Consider the following 14,436-nt stretch of genomic DNA (forward strand, 5'->3'; position numbering starts at 1 on the left):
CTCAGTGGGGGCCTTGCACTTTTTTGGACGCAGCAGTACCAAGTGACTCTCAAGGGACAAAATGCTCACTGCATTGATGTAGTGATTTCGTCGGGTACTTGTGTTCCATGGCGGGCCTCTTTCGTCTATGGGGAACCTTGTAGAGATAAGCGACATGAGTTCTGGAGTCTGATGAGAAGATTGAGAACTCAATGGGAGGGTCCTTGGATAGCTTGTGGAGATTTTAACGAGGTTTTGTTTCAGTACGAACATGCTGGGCCAAGGAAAAGATCGGATGCACAGATGTTGCTGCAACGACTAATGGTGTGTTGGCTCTATCAAAGGGGTCTGTCATTTCTGCTCCTACTGATGGAGCTGCTATTCATGGGGAAGATGCTTCAAATGATTCAAATAAGAAGCAGCGAATTACAAATTCAGGATCGGCGGATTTGGTGGAGGCTGTTGAGCAGCCCCACCGCACGCAATGATACTTTTATGTTGGAATTGTCGAGGCCTTGGGTCAGACTCGACAGTAGGAGAATTGCGTTGGCTTGTTTCAACGTATCGACCCTCCTTCCTCTTCCTGTCGGAGACAAAGATGAAGGATAAGCGTGTCTGTAATTTTATGTGGAGTCTTGGATATACGGGCAGTCTCGCTGTTAGTTGTGAGGGCCTCAGTGGGGGCCTTGCACTTTTTTGGACGCAGCAGTACCAAGTGACTCTCAAGGGACAAAATGCTCACTGCATTGATGTAGTGATTTCGTCGGATACTTGTGTTCCATGGCGGGCCTCTTTCGTCTATGGGGAACCTTGTAGAGATAAGCGACATGAGTTCTGGAGTCTGATGAGAAGATTGAGAACTCAATGGGAGGGTCCTTGGATAGCTTGTGGAGATTTTAACGAGGTTTTGTTTCAGTACGAACATGCTGGGCCACGGAAAAGATCGGATGCACAGATGGCGTTATTTAAGGATTGCTTGAATGATTGTGGCATGGTGGACATGGGCTACTCTGGCCCTATGTTTACGTGGTCAAACAAGCAAGATGGAGATGATCTAGTCCGTGTGCGGCTTGATAGAGCTGTAGCTAATGGTGCTTTTACTGCAGCTTTTGATGATTACGTAGTGGAGAATATTATCACAACTACTTCAGATCATTTTGCTTTGCTCGTCCGCCTCCAAAATTCGGTAGAAATTAAAGAAAAGAAGCCAGTTCAGTCAGGTTTCAGATTTGAGGCTGCATGGCTGCGTGCGCCAGATTACCGGGACACTTTGGAGCGGGCCTGGGCCGAGGCCGATGTTGGGCCGAAATCCTTGCAGGCGACTTGGGCTAATCTTCATTCGGTGACCGCCTCGCTACAAGATTGGAGCCGGGCCTCCTTTGGTGTGGTGAAGAAAAAGATTCGCCAGCTAGAGCATAAATTGAAAATTATTCGTTTGGCGCCTTGTAGCCCTTCTGTGCTCGCCAAGTCAAGGGATGTGGAACGAGAGTTGTGTGAGCTCTTTGAGCGGGAAGAAGTGATGTCACGACAGAGGTCCCGTGTGGAATGGTTGAAGGCGGGTGATCGGAACTCCGCATTTTTCCATGCTCGCGCTTCTGCTCGCCGACGCACTAATAAAGTCCGAGCACTGATCCGGGAGGATGGATCAAGGTGTGAGGACATTGATGAGATAAAGGTAATGACCGAGAATTTTATGGGCAACTTATTTACTTCTGAACCTTGTGAGTCAGATATGGTTCTTGATGCTATTGAATCCAAAGTCACGGATGGAATGAATGAAGATCTTGTGAAACCGTACACGGACTCTGAAATCAAGAATGCATTGTTCCAAATGGGGCCAACTAAGGCTCCAGGACCCGACGGTTTTCCCGCTCTATTTTATCAGACTCATTGGGAATTTTTGAAAGATGACATATGTGCTGCCGTCCGGGGTTTTTTGATGGGTGAAGAAATTCCAGAGGGTTTTTGTGATTCTATCATTGTGCTCATTCCAAAGGTAACAAACCCGGTTCATTTAAAAAATTTCAGACCCATCAGTTTGTGTAATGTTTTGTACAAGCTTGCATCGAAGGTGTTAGCCAACCGCTTGAAAGTTATCCTTCCTTTGGTGATCTCTGAACACCAAAGTGCCTTTGTGCCGGGCAGGTTAATCACTGATAACGCCTTGATTGCTAATGAGTGTCTTCATACGATCAGGAAGCAGAAAGCAAAACGACCTTTCTTTGCGCTCAAGATTGATATGATGAAGGCCTACGACCGTGTTGAATGGGGATATTTGCACGACGTCCTTTGCAAGTTGGGTTTTGCACCAGCATGGATTTCTGTAGTTATGAGATGTGTTACCCATGTTCGTTATGCAGTTCGGGTGAATGGAGAGCTCACCTCGCCTGTTGTTCCCTCTCGTGGAATCCGTCAAGGAGATTCTATAAGTCCATATTTATTCGTGCTCTGTACTGAAGGGTTGTCTAGTCTGCTTTTACAAAAGGAGAATGTGGGGGTTCTACAAGGAGTCTGTAATGGTCGTTCTGGCCCACCTATTTCCCACCTCCTATTCGCAGATGATAGCATATTCTTCTCTCGGAATGACTCGAAGAGTGTGGATGCACTGAAGGAGACCCTTAACCGATATTGCGAAGGTTCTGGCCAGAAGATAAACATGGATAAGTCTTCTGTCTTCTTTGATCCGCACTGTACTGACAGTGTTAAAATGGATGTCATGGCTCGGCTAGGAGTTGCCAATGAAGCCCTTCAGGAAAGCTATTTGGGTATGCCCACTAATATTGGTCGCTCTCCTGTTGCGGCGTTTAAGCCGGTTTTGGACAAAGCTTGGAAGCACATGAATGGGTGGTCCGATCGGCCGATGTCTCGGTCTGGGAAGGAAACTTTGCTAAAATCGGTTATCCAAGCAATTCCTACCTTTATTATGAGTTGTTTCATGTTTCCTATCTCTACTTGTGATGCGTTTCGGAAGGCGATCGCTGATCATTGGTGGGGTATTGAGGATGGAAGAAAAAGATGCACTGGCGCAGCTGGGAGTGGTTATCGACCCCCAAATCTTTAGGGGGGATGGGTTTCAGAGATTTTATGTTATTTAACCAGGCCATGCTTGGGCGACAGTGCTGGAGATTACTCACTGAACCTAACTCTTTGTGTGCAAGAGTTCTAAAGGGGAGATACTTTCCAGAATGTGAACTTTGGGACGCTCCACAACCAAGGTCCGCATCTTACACCTGGAGAAGTATTTGTCATGGCATGCAATTGGTTAAGTTAGGAGTCCGTTGGAATGTGGGCAACGGTGAGAAAATTCATGTGCTTACGGATAGATGGATTCCTGGAGTGAGTCCGGAGACGTTACGACCTCTGACGCTGATTCCTATCGGCGCTACTGTGGATATTCTGCTCAACGAAGACCGCAGTGCATGGGATGTGGACGTAGTTCGCACCATTTTTGAAGAGGAAGTGGCTCAAAAGATTCTACAGCTACCTGTCAGTAAGCGGGTTGGCGAAGATTTTGTTTCGTGGCCCTTTACAAAGTTTGGAGATTACACCGTACGTTCTGCCTACCATCTTGCCCGTCATGACAAGTTCTATGTGGAGAGAAGCAAGAGAGGCGGTGGTGTTCACTCTATCCACCAGGAGGACCACCTGGCTTGGAAGAGACTTTGGGCGATTAAAGCTCCTGGAAAAATGAAGATTAATCTGTGGAGGTTTGCCCATGATTGTCTGCCCTCTGGTGTACAGCTGAATCGGCGACATATTCCTGCTTCGCCGCTTTGTGTGTACTGTAGTAGGGAGGAGACCGCAGCGCACACACTATTGTTCTGTCAGTATGCAAAAGAAGTCTGGGAAGAGGTTAAAATCACTTCAGGAATTCAGCTTCAGAGAGCTTCTTTCACGGAACCAAAATACTGGGTTTTTGACTTCTTGAGCAGATCATCTGGTAGACAGAACACGGCCCTCGCCGTGGTTACTTGGCATTTGTGGATTACTCGGAACGGGGTAAAAAATGGTGAACCAATGAGACATCCACATAGTGTTGCCGAACAGTGCAAAGCTTATATCGAAATGATAGAGCTGCATTTATACAAACCGGACCCTTCTACTAGTCGTGAGACCATCTCTATGCCACGTTGGTCTCCGCCGCCTGAAGGTATGGTTAAAATTCATGTTGATGCAGCTCTGTTCCCTTCTTCTCGCTGGATGGGAATTGGCGCCGTGATCCGAAGCCACAGAGGAGATTGTTTGCTATCTTGCAGTGAACTAGTCCAGGAGGTCATGACGCCGGAGGTTGCTGAAGCGTTGGCTCTCCGCCACGCAGTTTCCCTAGCCGGAGATGAAGGTTTCGATAATGTGGTAATCGCTTCTGATTGCCTGTCTTTGGTGCAGCGTATCAACTCCTCTACTGTTGATCGCAGTCAGGTTGGCGTACTGGTGCAGGATATCAAGGCAAGGAGCTCTTCCTTCGCGGCGGTTTCCTTTATTCATGTGTATCGTAATTGTAATGAGGCAACTCATACTTTAGCTCGCTCTGCGGAGCGCTTTGTTTCTGTTATTTTTCGTAATTGCACCCCGGAATGTATCCGGCAGACAATCTGTAATGGTTTTTCGTGATCAATAAAGAGCTGTGTTCTCTCAAAAAAAAAAGATTGTAATAATAAAGCCTCTAAAGGTTAAAACGTGCCAGGGCTTGGCTGCATTTGGCCCAGTACCTGACCTAAGGGCAAAGAGGTGCTTGCCCTAATGCCCCGATCGCCTCTCGTCTCTCTCGTTTCCTTTTCCCCGAACTCCAGTACCCTCCTCAATCCGGGCGTTCGATTCCTGGCTTCGCCTCGCAGCGATCTCACCTTTTGTTCAGACATGAAGGCTTGCAAGCAGATCAAATCCATGGGAGCCGCCGGCACGGACGAGGCCGACATCAAGTAAGAATCCAAACCGAATCTTGTTTCTGTGATGCAAGAGACATTCCTAGTTTTGGTGCGTCGAGCCGTCGCTCCATAACCATGGACTCTTATGCAGGGCGGCAGCGAAAAGCGATGCAATCCAATCGAGGAAGGGGAAGAAGGTCAAGGGCAAGGGCAAGTAAGAATCCAGTCGATTTATTTGTGTGATGCAACATATAGAGGTTGATTTTGGTGCATCGACCCATGACCTTTTCGACGTTCCACGCAGGTTGGCGGTGAGGAGCAATGGAGCGGAGAAGCCTAAGACCCATGCCCTTTCGGATGTTACACGCGGGTTGGCGGTGATGTCAGAGGATGAATTGCTCCCGCTGTACACCTACCAGTGAGATGAGATCCCCCACGTTTTTTTTTCGGATTATTGTTCAGTCTTTTGCTTTTCTGGACAGTGCTGATTTGTTGGACCATGATTCGGTTGGTTAGGGATATCTTTTGGATGAACAACTTCCCTGGCGTCTATGACAGGCCGTCCGTACATGCTGTCAGTTCGATCCTTCAATGCCTCCTTACCTCTTTCAGCAGGCATAATGATTTGTTTCCATTGTTTGTGGATGAATTGACAAATTTTTTTTCGTGGAAAACTTTCAGATTCATCAGAAAGCTGCTGAAAACTGGAAATTCCTTAGTGATTCGGTAAGACAGCTTTTAATCTTCTGTAACTTTTGCCGTGCTGATTTGTTGTTGATATATGGATCTGTGTTGCAGGACAAGGCCCCTTATGTAGCCAAGGCACGTGTGAACAAAATACTCATAGCTAAGGCTAACGAGATCAAGAAGGTTGAGACAAATAGCTAGCGGTTTTACCTATTTTTAGATGACTTTACCATGCTAAGCTAAGCATCCTCTGCAGATGGCATGGGATTGCGGCGGCGGTGCCCCTCCCTCCTTTAGCACGGCGCCAGATAGCCCACACGGTTGGTCGCAGGATGGACCACAAGAGTAGATGGATCCGTCGGCGCCGACACATCCCTGAACGTGGGGCCGGCGATAGTGACGTGCGGATCGCCCGGAGGAGCCGGCAACACTGGGAGCTTAGTGCTCTTTAGAGATTATACAGGACTTCGGCTCGCTCGCGGCGCTTCCTGTATTAGGCTTGTATAGTTCGCTATCACCAGTTGCTGCCTTTCTGGCCGCAACTTTTTCACTTGGTTGGGTGCGTGAGGCTTGTATAGTTCGCTAAGCATCCTCTGCAGATACAATGCTCTTTCAGCATATATATTGTTCCCAATAACAATAGATAATCTCATCTACTTTGCCTTTCATTGGAAGAATAATTAAACTGTGTTTGCACATTTAATTTTCTTTATTGTTGATCAAGCTTCTCCTTGAACTTTCATGGTTTTCTTTCCCTTACAGACACTGCAGCTGACGTGTGCGATGACGAACAAGATGGTGAATCTGAAAATGTGAACACACCAGATCTCTAGCATGTGTTTGAATAGGTGATTTGCATTTTTCTTTTTGCTATATGTGTATCTATTTGATTGGTTACTCAATTAGCAGGTAATGCATGTTCTCTTGTTTTGTTTTTATGGCATCTGTTGTATGGATCTGATTAATTTCTGAACTAACTAGTTATTAGATTTATACATATGGATATGAGTTAATACGTCCCTGCTTTCTACTCTATGAGCCTCTCATATGCATGTTAATACAAAGTCAAGCTCACATGACTTTATTATCTTGAAAGTTCAGTATTTGCTGCTCTGCTGGCACATTAATTTACTTCTATTCTTGTTCATTCGGTGTTTCTATTGTTGGTTTTGTCTAGTAACAATGCTGAAATAATTCAGCTTTCGATCAGATAACCTTTTTTTATTATTTCCACAATGAGTTAGATACCATAGCTCCTGCTTTCTAGTCTGTGAGCCTAATTCTTACATGAATTGATTGTCAACCTTAAGCTTGGGATCATATGTAGCCAAAAACATGAGAACATGATTGTCAACAAAAGAAGTTTATCTTGTGCCAGCATAAATAAACTGGTCTTGTTCGTTCAGTGTTTCTATTGTGTTGGTTTTGTCCAGTAATGTTCAAAAGATTCAGCTTTGCGTAAATTTTTTGTTATAATTTTCACAATTTATAAGTTTAATTGTACTGATCAAGTCATACAAAAATTGTGGGATATAACTTTGTCAGCTTTGGGTGATTTCCAAATTCTTTTACTATTTCCACATTGGTTTTATGTTGGCGCAATAACGTTGAGCGGTGTCAACCTCATCTAAGCATCATGCCATGGTTTGTATGTGGCATGCTGTTGGAATCGGTTTTGTTTTGGCCTTGTAGTTGGCAAGGAAGGAGGAACTAAACTTAGTACTCCCTCTGTTCCATTTTATAAGACGTTTTGGCAAGCTAATCAAGCCTGCCAAAACTTCTTATAATAGGGAAGAGAGGAAGTGTAGAACAAACCAGTGCTCTTTTGCTATTGCTTCATCTTGGCTTGATAATATCATCCTTTGAACACCACCACAAATCACTGATATAGCTGTTTCATTTGCTTTTGATATTTATTTGGTGTTAATTGCCATGTTATTGGACTGCATATGAGAAAGACAAACTCTTTAAAAATGTAACTGAATGTTAGGAAATACTTTTGTACTTACACGCATGGGTGTTTGTGTTTCCGTAACGTCCGTTTTGCTTTGAGATTCAGATAAACCCATTCTACTGAATGTTTTGGAGTTGTTAACTTTGACATGTTCCATTGTTCTAGCAGAATTATTCATGTTTGAGCACCAGAGTAGGGAACATGATGCCAGTATCAACGCAACTTTGTTTGCTTGCAGAAATGTCTTCGTAGATCACACAATTACTGCAACCAACTCCACAACCTGATTCTGTCTGAGCTGACACTTGGAGGGTTCAGATGCAAGTGCAGTTCAAGCTGCCATATGGACAATACTACTATTAAATATGTTTGTGCTTCTGGCTTTAGATGTTGAACTCTGTTTCGCATACTGTGATGTTTGCTTAGTATTGTTGAAGGGCCGTTAAGTTATTTCACTATTAGAAACCCTATCATGACATTGTGTGATTGCAACTGAATATTTTGTTGTTCTGTGTGTTTTTCGCCCGTGTGTTTGTAATAAAGTCGCACAAGCCCTTGTGAGTTGGGAGCTAGCGGTTAGGATTCTTGTTGCCTGTTGCAGAATGATGTACCGAACTCTGCAATGGTGCTTGTCGCCAACGATTCTGTTGTGCCTATGTACAGCTGATGAAAAGCCTCAATTGATTCCTAGACCGCCTCGGCTTGTATCTTGTATGTTGATTAGTGCTTGATTTCTTGACTGATGCATTACTTTGATTGTTTCCTAAATCTTATTCTGGCTCTGAATCTTTGGATTAATGCTTTATTTCTTGCCTGATGCATTACTTTGATTGCCCGGAATAAGAATAGAATAAATACTCTATAAAAATAAAATTCAGAGCACCAATTTGAAAGACAATTGAATGCACTACATCAATTTGCAATGGAAGCACGGACAAACAAACTTGAGATGTCAAAACAATACAGAAATATTGCGGGTCCATGGAGAGAACTTGAATAGGTAAAATTTACAGCAGCAATGCTGAAATGTTTATTTGCAGATAATTAAATTAAATATGATTATAGTTTCATGTTAGGAAACTTGGGCGAGGCTTAAAGAAAGTTGTGAGGACAAATGGATCATTTAACCGAAATCGTACTTTATCCATATGTTGAATTGACAGATCAAGAGTCTTCCCTTAGCACCACACCTTAGTATTTAAGACAGCTCTCTTGATTGTAAAAAGCTCGGACATAGTAATACTTCTCCCAGGATGGTATGATATGAACCGACAACCTGGATTTGTATTAGAGGAACCAGGGTCACGAACCCGAAAATTCTGTGGGAAAAAACACATCAGTATGTCGCATGGTGAAACTCTGAAAGAGGGATAACACAGAATCTGGCAACGCAAATGAATGCTGAAATTCCTTTAGGGAAGTTAAACATATCAAGATCGCATACCTAATGATATAGCAGAGTGGCGTAATTGGGGTTGGCATATTTAAGAATAGAATCAAAACCTGTGGAAACAATTCATCAATTTGTCTTGCAATGTAATCAAACAATGGATTAAGGTCTAGACAGTCAAGAAATGGAATGAGTTTGAGCTTAGCCTACACTACATAGATAATCAGCAAGTAATACACAAAATAAGCTGAAAATGGATTAGGAAGGACTACAATAAGTGAAAACATAAGAATGAACTACTTATTTGTATTATCTAGATAATCAGTTAAGTACATACCTGTTGGTGAATTCCAGCATAAATAAACATCAAATGTCCGTAGAAACTTCATATAGTGAGTGGAGTGCATAATGTTGGATGGATGGAGATGCTTGCCGATGCATTTCCAGTAATCAAAAGTATTGACCAAAGCTAGGGAAAAATATGTCCATGCTCTCGCGATATCTAGGCGATTCCGCCCCGTGTCCGACCCATGGTACTGTTCATGGCGGGATCACCTCGATTCCCGTCCATGGCGGGCTAGGGCGGAGAGAGGAGCTTCTCCACGCGTCACGCGGGTGCCTCCTTCCGCCACTTGCTACCGTAGCAGCACCGCATCCACCCTCCTCGCTCATCTCGCCGCCGTTAGCTAGATTCCTACCCAAATCCAAAGCAAATCGAAGACCGACGCTGGCGATCTGTGCGGATGAACAGGGAGAAGAGGCTGGTGAGAGGTCGCAGCAGGGGAGGTTGGTGCCGGAGCTAGGGCGGAGAAGATGGGACCTCGCGAAGGCGTTGCGCGTTCGGGCAATCGACCGGAAATGCCGAGGGCGCGGCGGGAGATCGACAAGGCGCCCGAGGAAGGAACAACTCAATAGGCACAAATGCTTCAACTTTTGCGTCGGCTCGTTTGGGCCAATCGCCGTTGATTCTGAGCTCATCATCGTTGGAGCGGAAGCAGCCGTCGGTGAGCGGGGCGATGCCAGAGGTTCGCGCGCCCGCGGTGGCCGTAATGGCATTACAGGCGCCGAATCAGGGGAGGAAGCCTGGTCGGAAAGTTGCGAAGGTACGAGACCTGCTCCTGCGGGATCTGGAGCTGGCACCGAGGTGGAGAGGACCACCGAGAAGGGCCTTGTCTCCGTTCTCGGAGGCAGTGCAGAGAGCAAATGTTCGCATGACGGTGATGTGGGAGAAGCTGACAAAACCCCTAGGATTTTCCGGTCGAGATTTGAGAGCGGCAACAATCTCCTGGTCCTCAATCACCATGCACAGTTGCTAGTGCTGGGCTGCTGGCAGTAGAAGAGCTGGTGGTTTCCGAGCCCTTGTAGGTGGAGCACACGGAGTTTTTGGTGGGAATGAAGAGGTCATGGTGGACAGTGATAGTGCCAGGTGCCCATCATGGTGCTACGGGCCGGATCAAGGGTAGTTGGGTGCCGTGAGCTGAACGTGGGGGGGGGGGGGGGGGGGGGGGGGTGGAGGAAAAAGAGGTGGAGCTCCTTTTTGAGCAGCTTTCAGCTTTGATAAATACACCAAACACCTACAGGTAATATGTCATGGTGCCTGGTTAGTTGAGTATATGGCAACATTTATATAGTTGAATGCACGATTTAGTTGCATGATACAACAATGATGTGTGTGATCAACCTTTATGATATTTGAAGACTGACTTCTAAAACATATTATACCACCTCCAGAATAACAAATAGACATCACGATGTATTTATTAGAAGGTAGCTCACCTCAGAGGACAAAGTTCGTGTGGAAGAAGAAAACACAACTCTATAAACCTGGGATCACCAACGAAAATATGGTGGAGAACCTAGGTACCAGCGCACCTGATTTCAAAAAATTCGAAAAACGTTATTTAAATGTTTTAAAAAAAGTTGAAATAATTACCTCGCGTACATCTCATCTCAATGCTTATCTGGGAAAATTTTCAGAAAAAAATACGGCCGTACGTGACTCATACAAAAAAGTGAAAATGAAGTTTTGTTATACTGTGAATAGTATACGTATAGTCATTATACTATGAACAGTACAGTTTGTTATTTTTGTGTAGGCTACATACTTTCATATTTTAGGTTGAAATTTGACATGCACATACCTACATATGTGCTCCACACACATGATTTATGCCGAATTTTTTGAATCAATTTTAGTATTTTTTTCGATTTTATTGCTAAAAGGGGGTGCTAGCGCACCCAGGAGCCAAAAATTCGCGTGGATCACCAACTGATACTTTGTATGTCCAAATTATGGAACATATAATTATGCTTACAAAATCCACAAGGGGAATCGAAGAGGACATGACATATCTTAGTAAACCATTCGTCAAAAAAAAAATTGAACAACACGTAGACATGTAAAAAATCAACTTTTCACTGAAAAGATGAACATGCTGCAGCAGTCACTGGCAACATCAAGAAGCTTCTAATTCTCTGTTTTGCTGTGGTTGACCATTCAACCATCAAAATGAACTCGATTATCACAATACTGACCCATTCTCTACATGATAATCTTATTTCATAGATGTTGAGCTTACCAAAGAACAATTATACTACGGAAAAATCAGTTGGCCAATTTTAACTGTTTCTCAATGGAAGCACACAACACCAAAAAGGTGGAACTCAAAACATATGCGACCAGCACACTGTTCATACTAGCTAGCTAAAGAAATTAATCAAAAACAACAAAAAAAATCCTTCAAACAGAGCAGCCTTGTAGGTTTAATTCCAAATGGTTTAGTTCATTTTGAATAAAACATAATATCCTAAGACACATAGAGTAAATGATTTTAAGGGGAACATACAATTATGAAATGCAATATCTATTCCTCTCAAAGAAGAATATGATAATACATGACATGGTAAATTGGCTTCCCATTGGTAATTCAGCAGGCTTTTCTGATTGGCCTACTTCTTGGTAAAACGAACAACACCAACAATAATTCAGCAGGCTTTTCTGATTGGCCTACTTCAGCAGGCTTCTTTCTTTCAGTGACACATCCCTATGAGAATGACACATTATGTTTTCTAAAATAACACCCACAATTCCAACTTAAAATCTTCGAGGACATGAAATAAAGAGGTAACCTAGTATTATTTTTCACACCATGTAACTAATTGTGCCCTTATATATGTGCAACATCAAGCTAGCTCTGCATATCCTCGGTTATGTAGGAAACTATACCAAGAAAGAAGCCTACATAGATATCATGATAATATAATCTATATACCTCCACCAACTCACTAGCAAAAACTTTCAATATAAATGAAAGAAAACCTTGAAAGAATACCAACCAGTGAAACATAGAGACCGCGCCTCGCGTCGTCTCCTCCAGGCGACGCGGGGGGCGAAACCCTAACCCCACCCCGCCGCCGCCCCCTCCTCCCTCCCTCGCCCCTCGCCGCCCCCGGAGGCGCTGCCGGTCGAAGACCACGGCGCCGGTGAAGGGGACGGCGGGGATCTCGGCCCCCGGCCCCTCTGCGCAGCCACAGGGAGGGAGGTCACCGCGCGTGGCTCGCCGGTGCTGCTGTCGCCGCCCACGGTCGCCCCGGTCCAGGTACGTCTCTCCAGGCGGCGGCTCCTCTGGATTTTCCGGGGTTGGGGTAGGTGCTGGCGCGGGTGTGGTTGTTGGGGGAGACTCGGTGGGGGCTTTTGGGCGCCGGAACGGCGGCTCCGGGCGGTGGTCTTCGGCGTCGCCTCGCGCGGCGGCCGTGTTTGGCTCGTATCTCCGGACGTGAGGGCGGCGGGGCGGCGTAGCCTTGGATGCCGGGCGGCGGCCCTGGGCAATCTGGTGGGCTCGGCTCTAGGGGTGGGCTCGGGCGGCGGCGCTGCTCCAGGGGTGGACAGCGTTGCCTGGTGCTGGACTGTCACCGGCCGCGGTCACTTGGATGATGCGGAGGTGGTGGTGTGTAGCACCTGTCTCTCGCTGTCGCCTCGCCAGGATCTTGACGAGGTGCTGGGCCATTTCCGCGGAAAATGAACCATATTTCCCCAGATCCAAGATTTGTTGGGTCATTCTCTGAGATGGGATGAACTAAGGCGGAGTGGACAGGCCATCACGCGATCTTGGAGCTCTTGCTTGCTTGATTGGTGCGATCGGTGTCGGCGATGAGCTTGGAGTAGGTGACTCTTGGGATTGAGTCTCCCCATCTCCTTGGGCCGGCAACACTTGAGGAGGTGTTGTCGGTGGTGTCTGGTTTCTGGTTCCTTTCTACGGTCTCATGGCGTTGGCCGGCTACTAGAACGGGACGGAAAACCGGCGAAAGCCGTGCAAGGCTACGGCCGGTGCGGGTGACGATGACGTCCTTGACGCCATTTACCTTCTTGGAGGCGCCACCAAATATCCCTCCTTTCGTGTGGCTGGATCACGCCTCCTTGCAAAACTTGCGTGCTTCTTCGGTCGGGGCGAAGTCTATCTTCATCGACTCTAGGCTCACCCTCTCACCCTCCTTGCGCTTCTCGCCGCCACTGTCTCCTGGTTACAGTTACACAGTGGTTATCCCGGTTCGGTCGGCTACCTAGAAACCCAGGGGTGGTTGTCTAGCTTGGTGTCTTGCCACGGGTGACGCCGATGATATCTTCTTCAAGCCGTGGACTCAATGTGTCGTTCGACAAGCGTCAAGGTTGCGTCTTTGGGGTGGTGTTTGGGCTAGGGCGAAAGCTCGGCAAGGCCTTGGCCAGTGCAGGCGACGTCGACGCCCTTGAGCGCCGTCTTCCTCCTTGGAGGCGTCGCATTCAAGCCCTCCTCCTTCAGAATCTCGAATCATGAAGTCAACCAAGCTCCTTCGGTCATGGGCGTGCTCTGTTTCTGCTCGGGAGGTCTGTTAGTCTGGACAGTGTCGGCGCCGCGCCCTCTCAGCAGGATTTTTCGCCTCTTTGCTGGACTCAAGATCTCTACCTAGTTTCTAGTTAGAGCTGCTTGTTCCCCTTTTTGTTTCTCCTGTTGTCCTCCTATGATGTCATGTTGAGCTGGTAACCCCAGCAGGTCCTTGTAAGTGTCGGTGTACTGGTTTCCGTCCCGTCGGACGTTATTAATTTAACGCAGGCTTAGGCCTTCTCTTTAAAAAGAAAACCTTGAAAATTAATGATTGGTTTCCCTTCTCCAATACTTGGCTGTATGGATTATTAGCATGATATGCATCTCAGAGGAGAGCTAGCTCACCGATTTGTTGCTGGGAGGGAACGGGTATGGTAGCTTGCTCCATCCAAGCAATGTCGTCGCCGTCTCCGTAGTCATCGCCGAGTGTCAGCAACCAAGTGGAGAACTGCCGCATCCCCTGTTTGCACGAACGGCCACTCCCATGTCATTCCATGGCATGGAACTGCAGAGCAGCAGCTCATCGCACACCGCGCGCCTGAGGGCCGCCACCACCTGGAACCCCTCCGTCCACCGCGTACTATGCCTTGCAGACGGTCATGGCCTGCCTGGTCGTCGTTGGGGTGGCTGCTGGCGGCTTCCCGGCGACGCGGCACTCCCAGATGGCAGATACAGAGCAGGCGACGGCGCCGATTGTTGTCC

General features: G+C 46.4%; 2 protein-coding genes across 2 annotated transcripts; both read left to right on the forward strand.

The window, feature by feature from the left end:
- The first annotated feature begins 934 nt into the window (after nucleotides 1–934).
- Nucleotides 935–4,388, forward strand: LOC139831480 (uncharacterized). The gene is made up of 3 exons (XM_071820764.1): nucleotides 935–1,773; nucleotides 2,176–2,744; nucleotides 4,366–4,388. Exons 1-3 carry the CDS (start codon nucleotides 935–937, stop codon nucleotides 4,386–4,388), a joined length of 1,431 nt encoding a protein of 476 aa, XP_071676865.1.
- Nucleotides 4,389–4,695: 307 nt separating this feature from the next.
- On the forward strand, nucleotides 4,696–6,196 carry LOC127299159 (uncharacterized). Its single transcript, XM_071820581.1, has 7 exons — nucleotides 4,696–4,898; nucleotides 4,996–5,058; nucleotides 5,149–5,262; nucleotides 5,361–5,418; nucleotides 5,526–5,570; nucleotides 5,643–5,714; nucleotides 5,788–6,196. The coding sequence occupies exons 1-7, from the start codon at nucleotides 4,720–4,722 to the stop codon at nucleotides 5,878–5,880; spliced, it is 624 nt and encodes a 207-aa protein (XP_071676682.1). The 5' UTR covers nucleotides 4,696–4,719; the 3' UTR covers nucleotides 5,881–6,196.
- Nucleotides 6,197–14,436: the final 8,240 nt, after the last annotated feature.

This window comes from Lolium perenne, chromosome 5 (assembly GCF_019359855.2).
Source record: "Lolium perenne isolate Kyuss_39 chromosome 5, Kyuss_2.0, whole genome shotgun sequence".
In the NCBI taxonomy this organism is placed as follows: Eukaryota; Viridiplantae; Streptophyta; class Magnoliopsida; order Poales; family Poaceae; genus Lolium; species Lolium perenne.

Bases quoted from the DNA above. Each gene is read 5' to 3' on its own strand.
- LOC139831480 (XM_071820764.1), top strand. From the start codon at position 935: ATGGCGTTATTTAAGGATTGCTTGAATGATTGTGGCATGGTGGACATG. The intron at 1,774-2,175 runs GTACACGGACTC...TCATACGATCAG, and splicing joins AATGAAGATCTTGTGAAACC to GAAGCAGAAAGCAAAACGAC. The intron at 2,745-4,365 runs GTATGCCCACTA...TCTTTGGTGCAG, and splicing joins CCTTCAGGAAAGCTATTTGG to CGTATCAACTCCTCTACTGT.
- LOC127299159 (XM_071820581.1), top strand. From the start codon at position 4,720: ATGCCCCGATCGCCTCTCGTCTCTCTCGTTTCCTTTTCCCCGAACTCC. The intron at 5,263-5,360 runs GTGAGATGAGAT...TCGGTTGGTTAG, and splicing joins CTCCCGCTGTACACCTACCA to GGATATCTTTTGGATGAACA. The intron at 5,419-5,525 runs GTCAGTTCGATC...GAAAACTTTCAG, and splicing joins ACAGGCCGTCCGTACATGCT to ATTCATCAGAAAGCTGCTGA.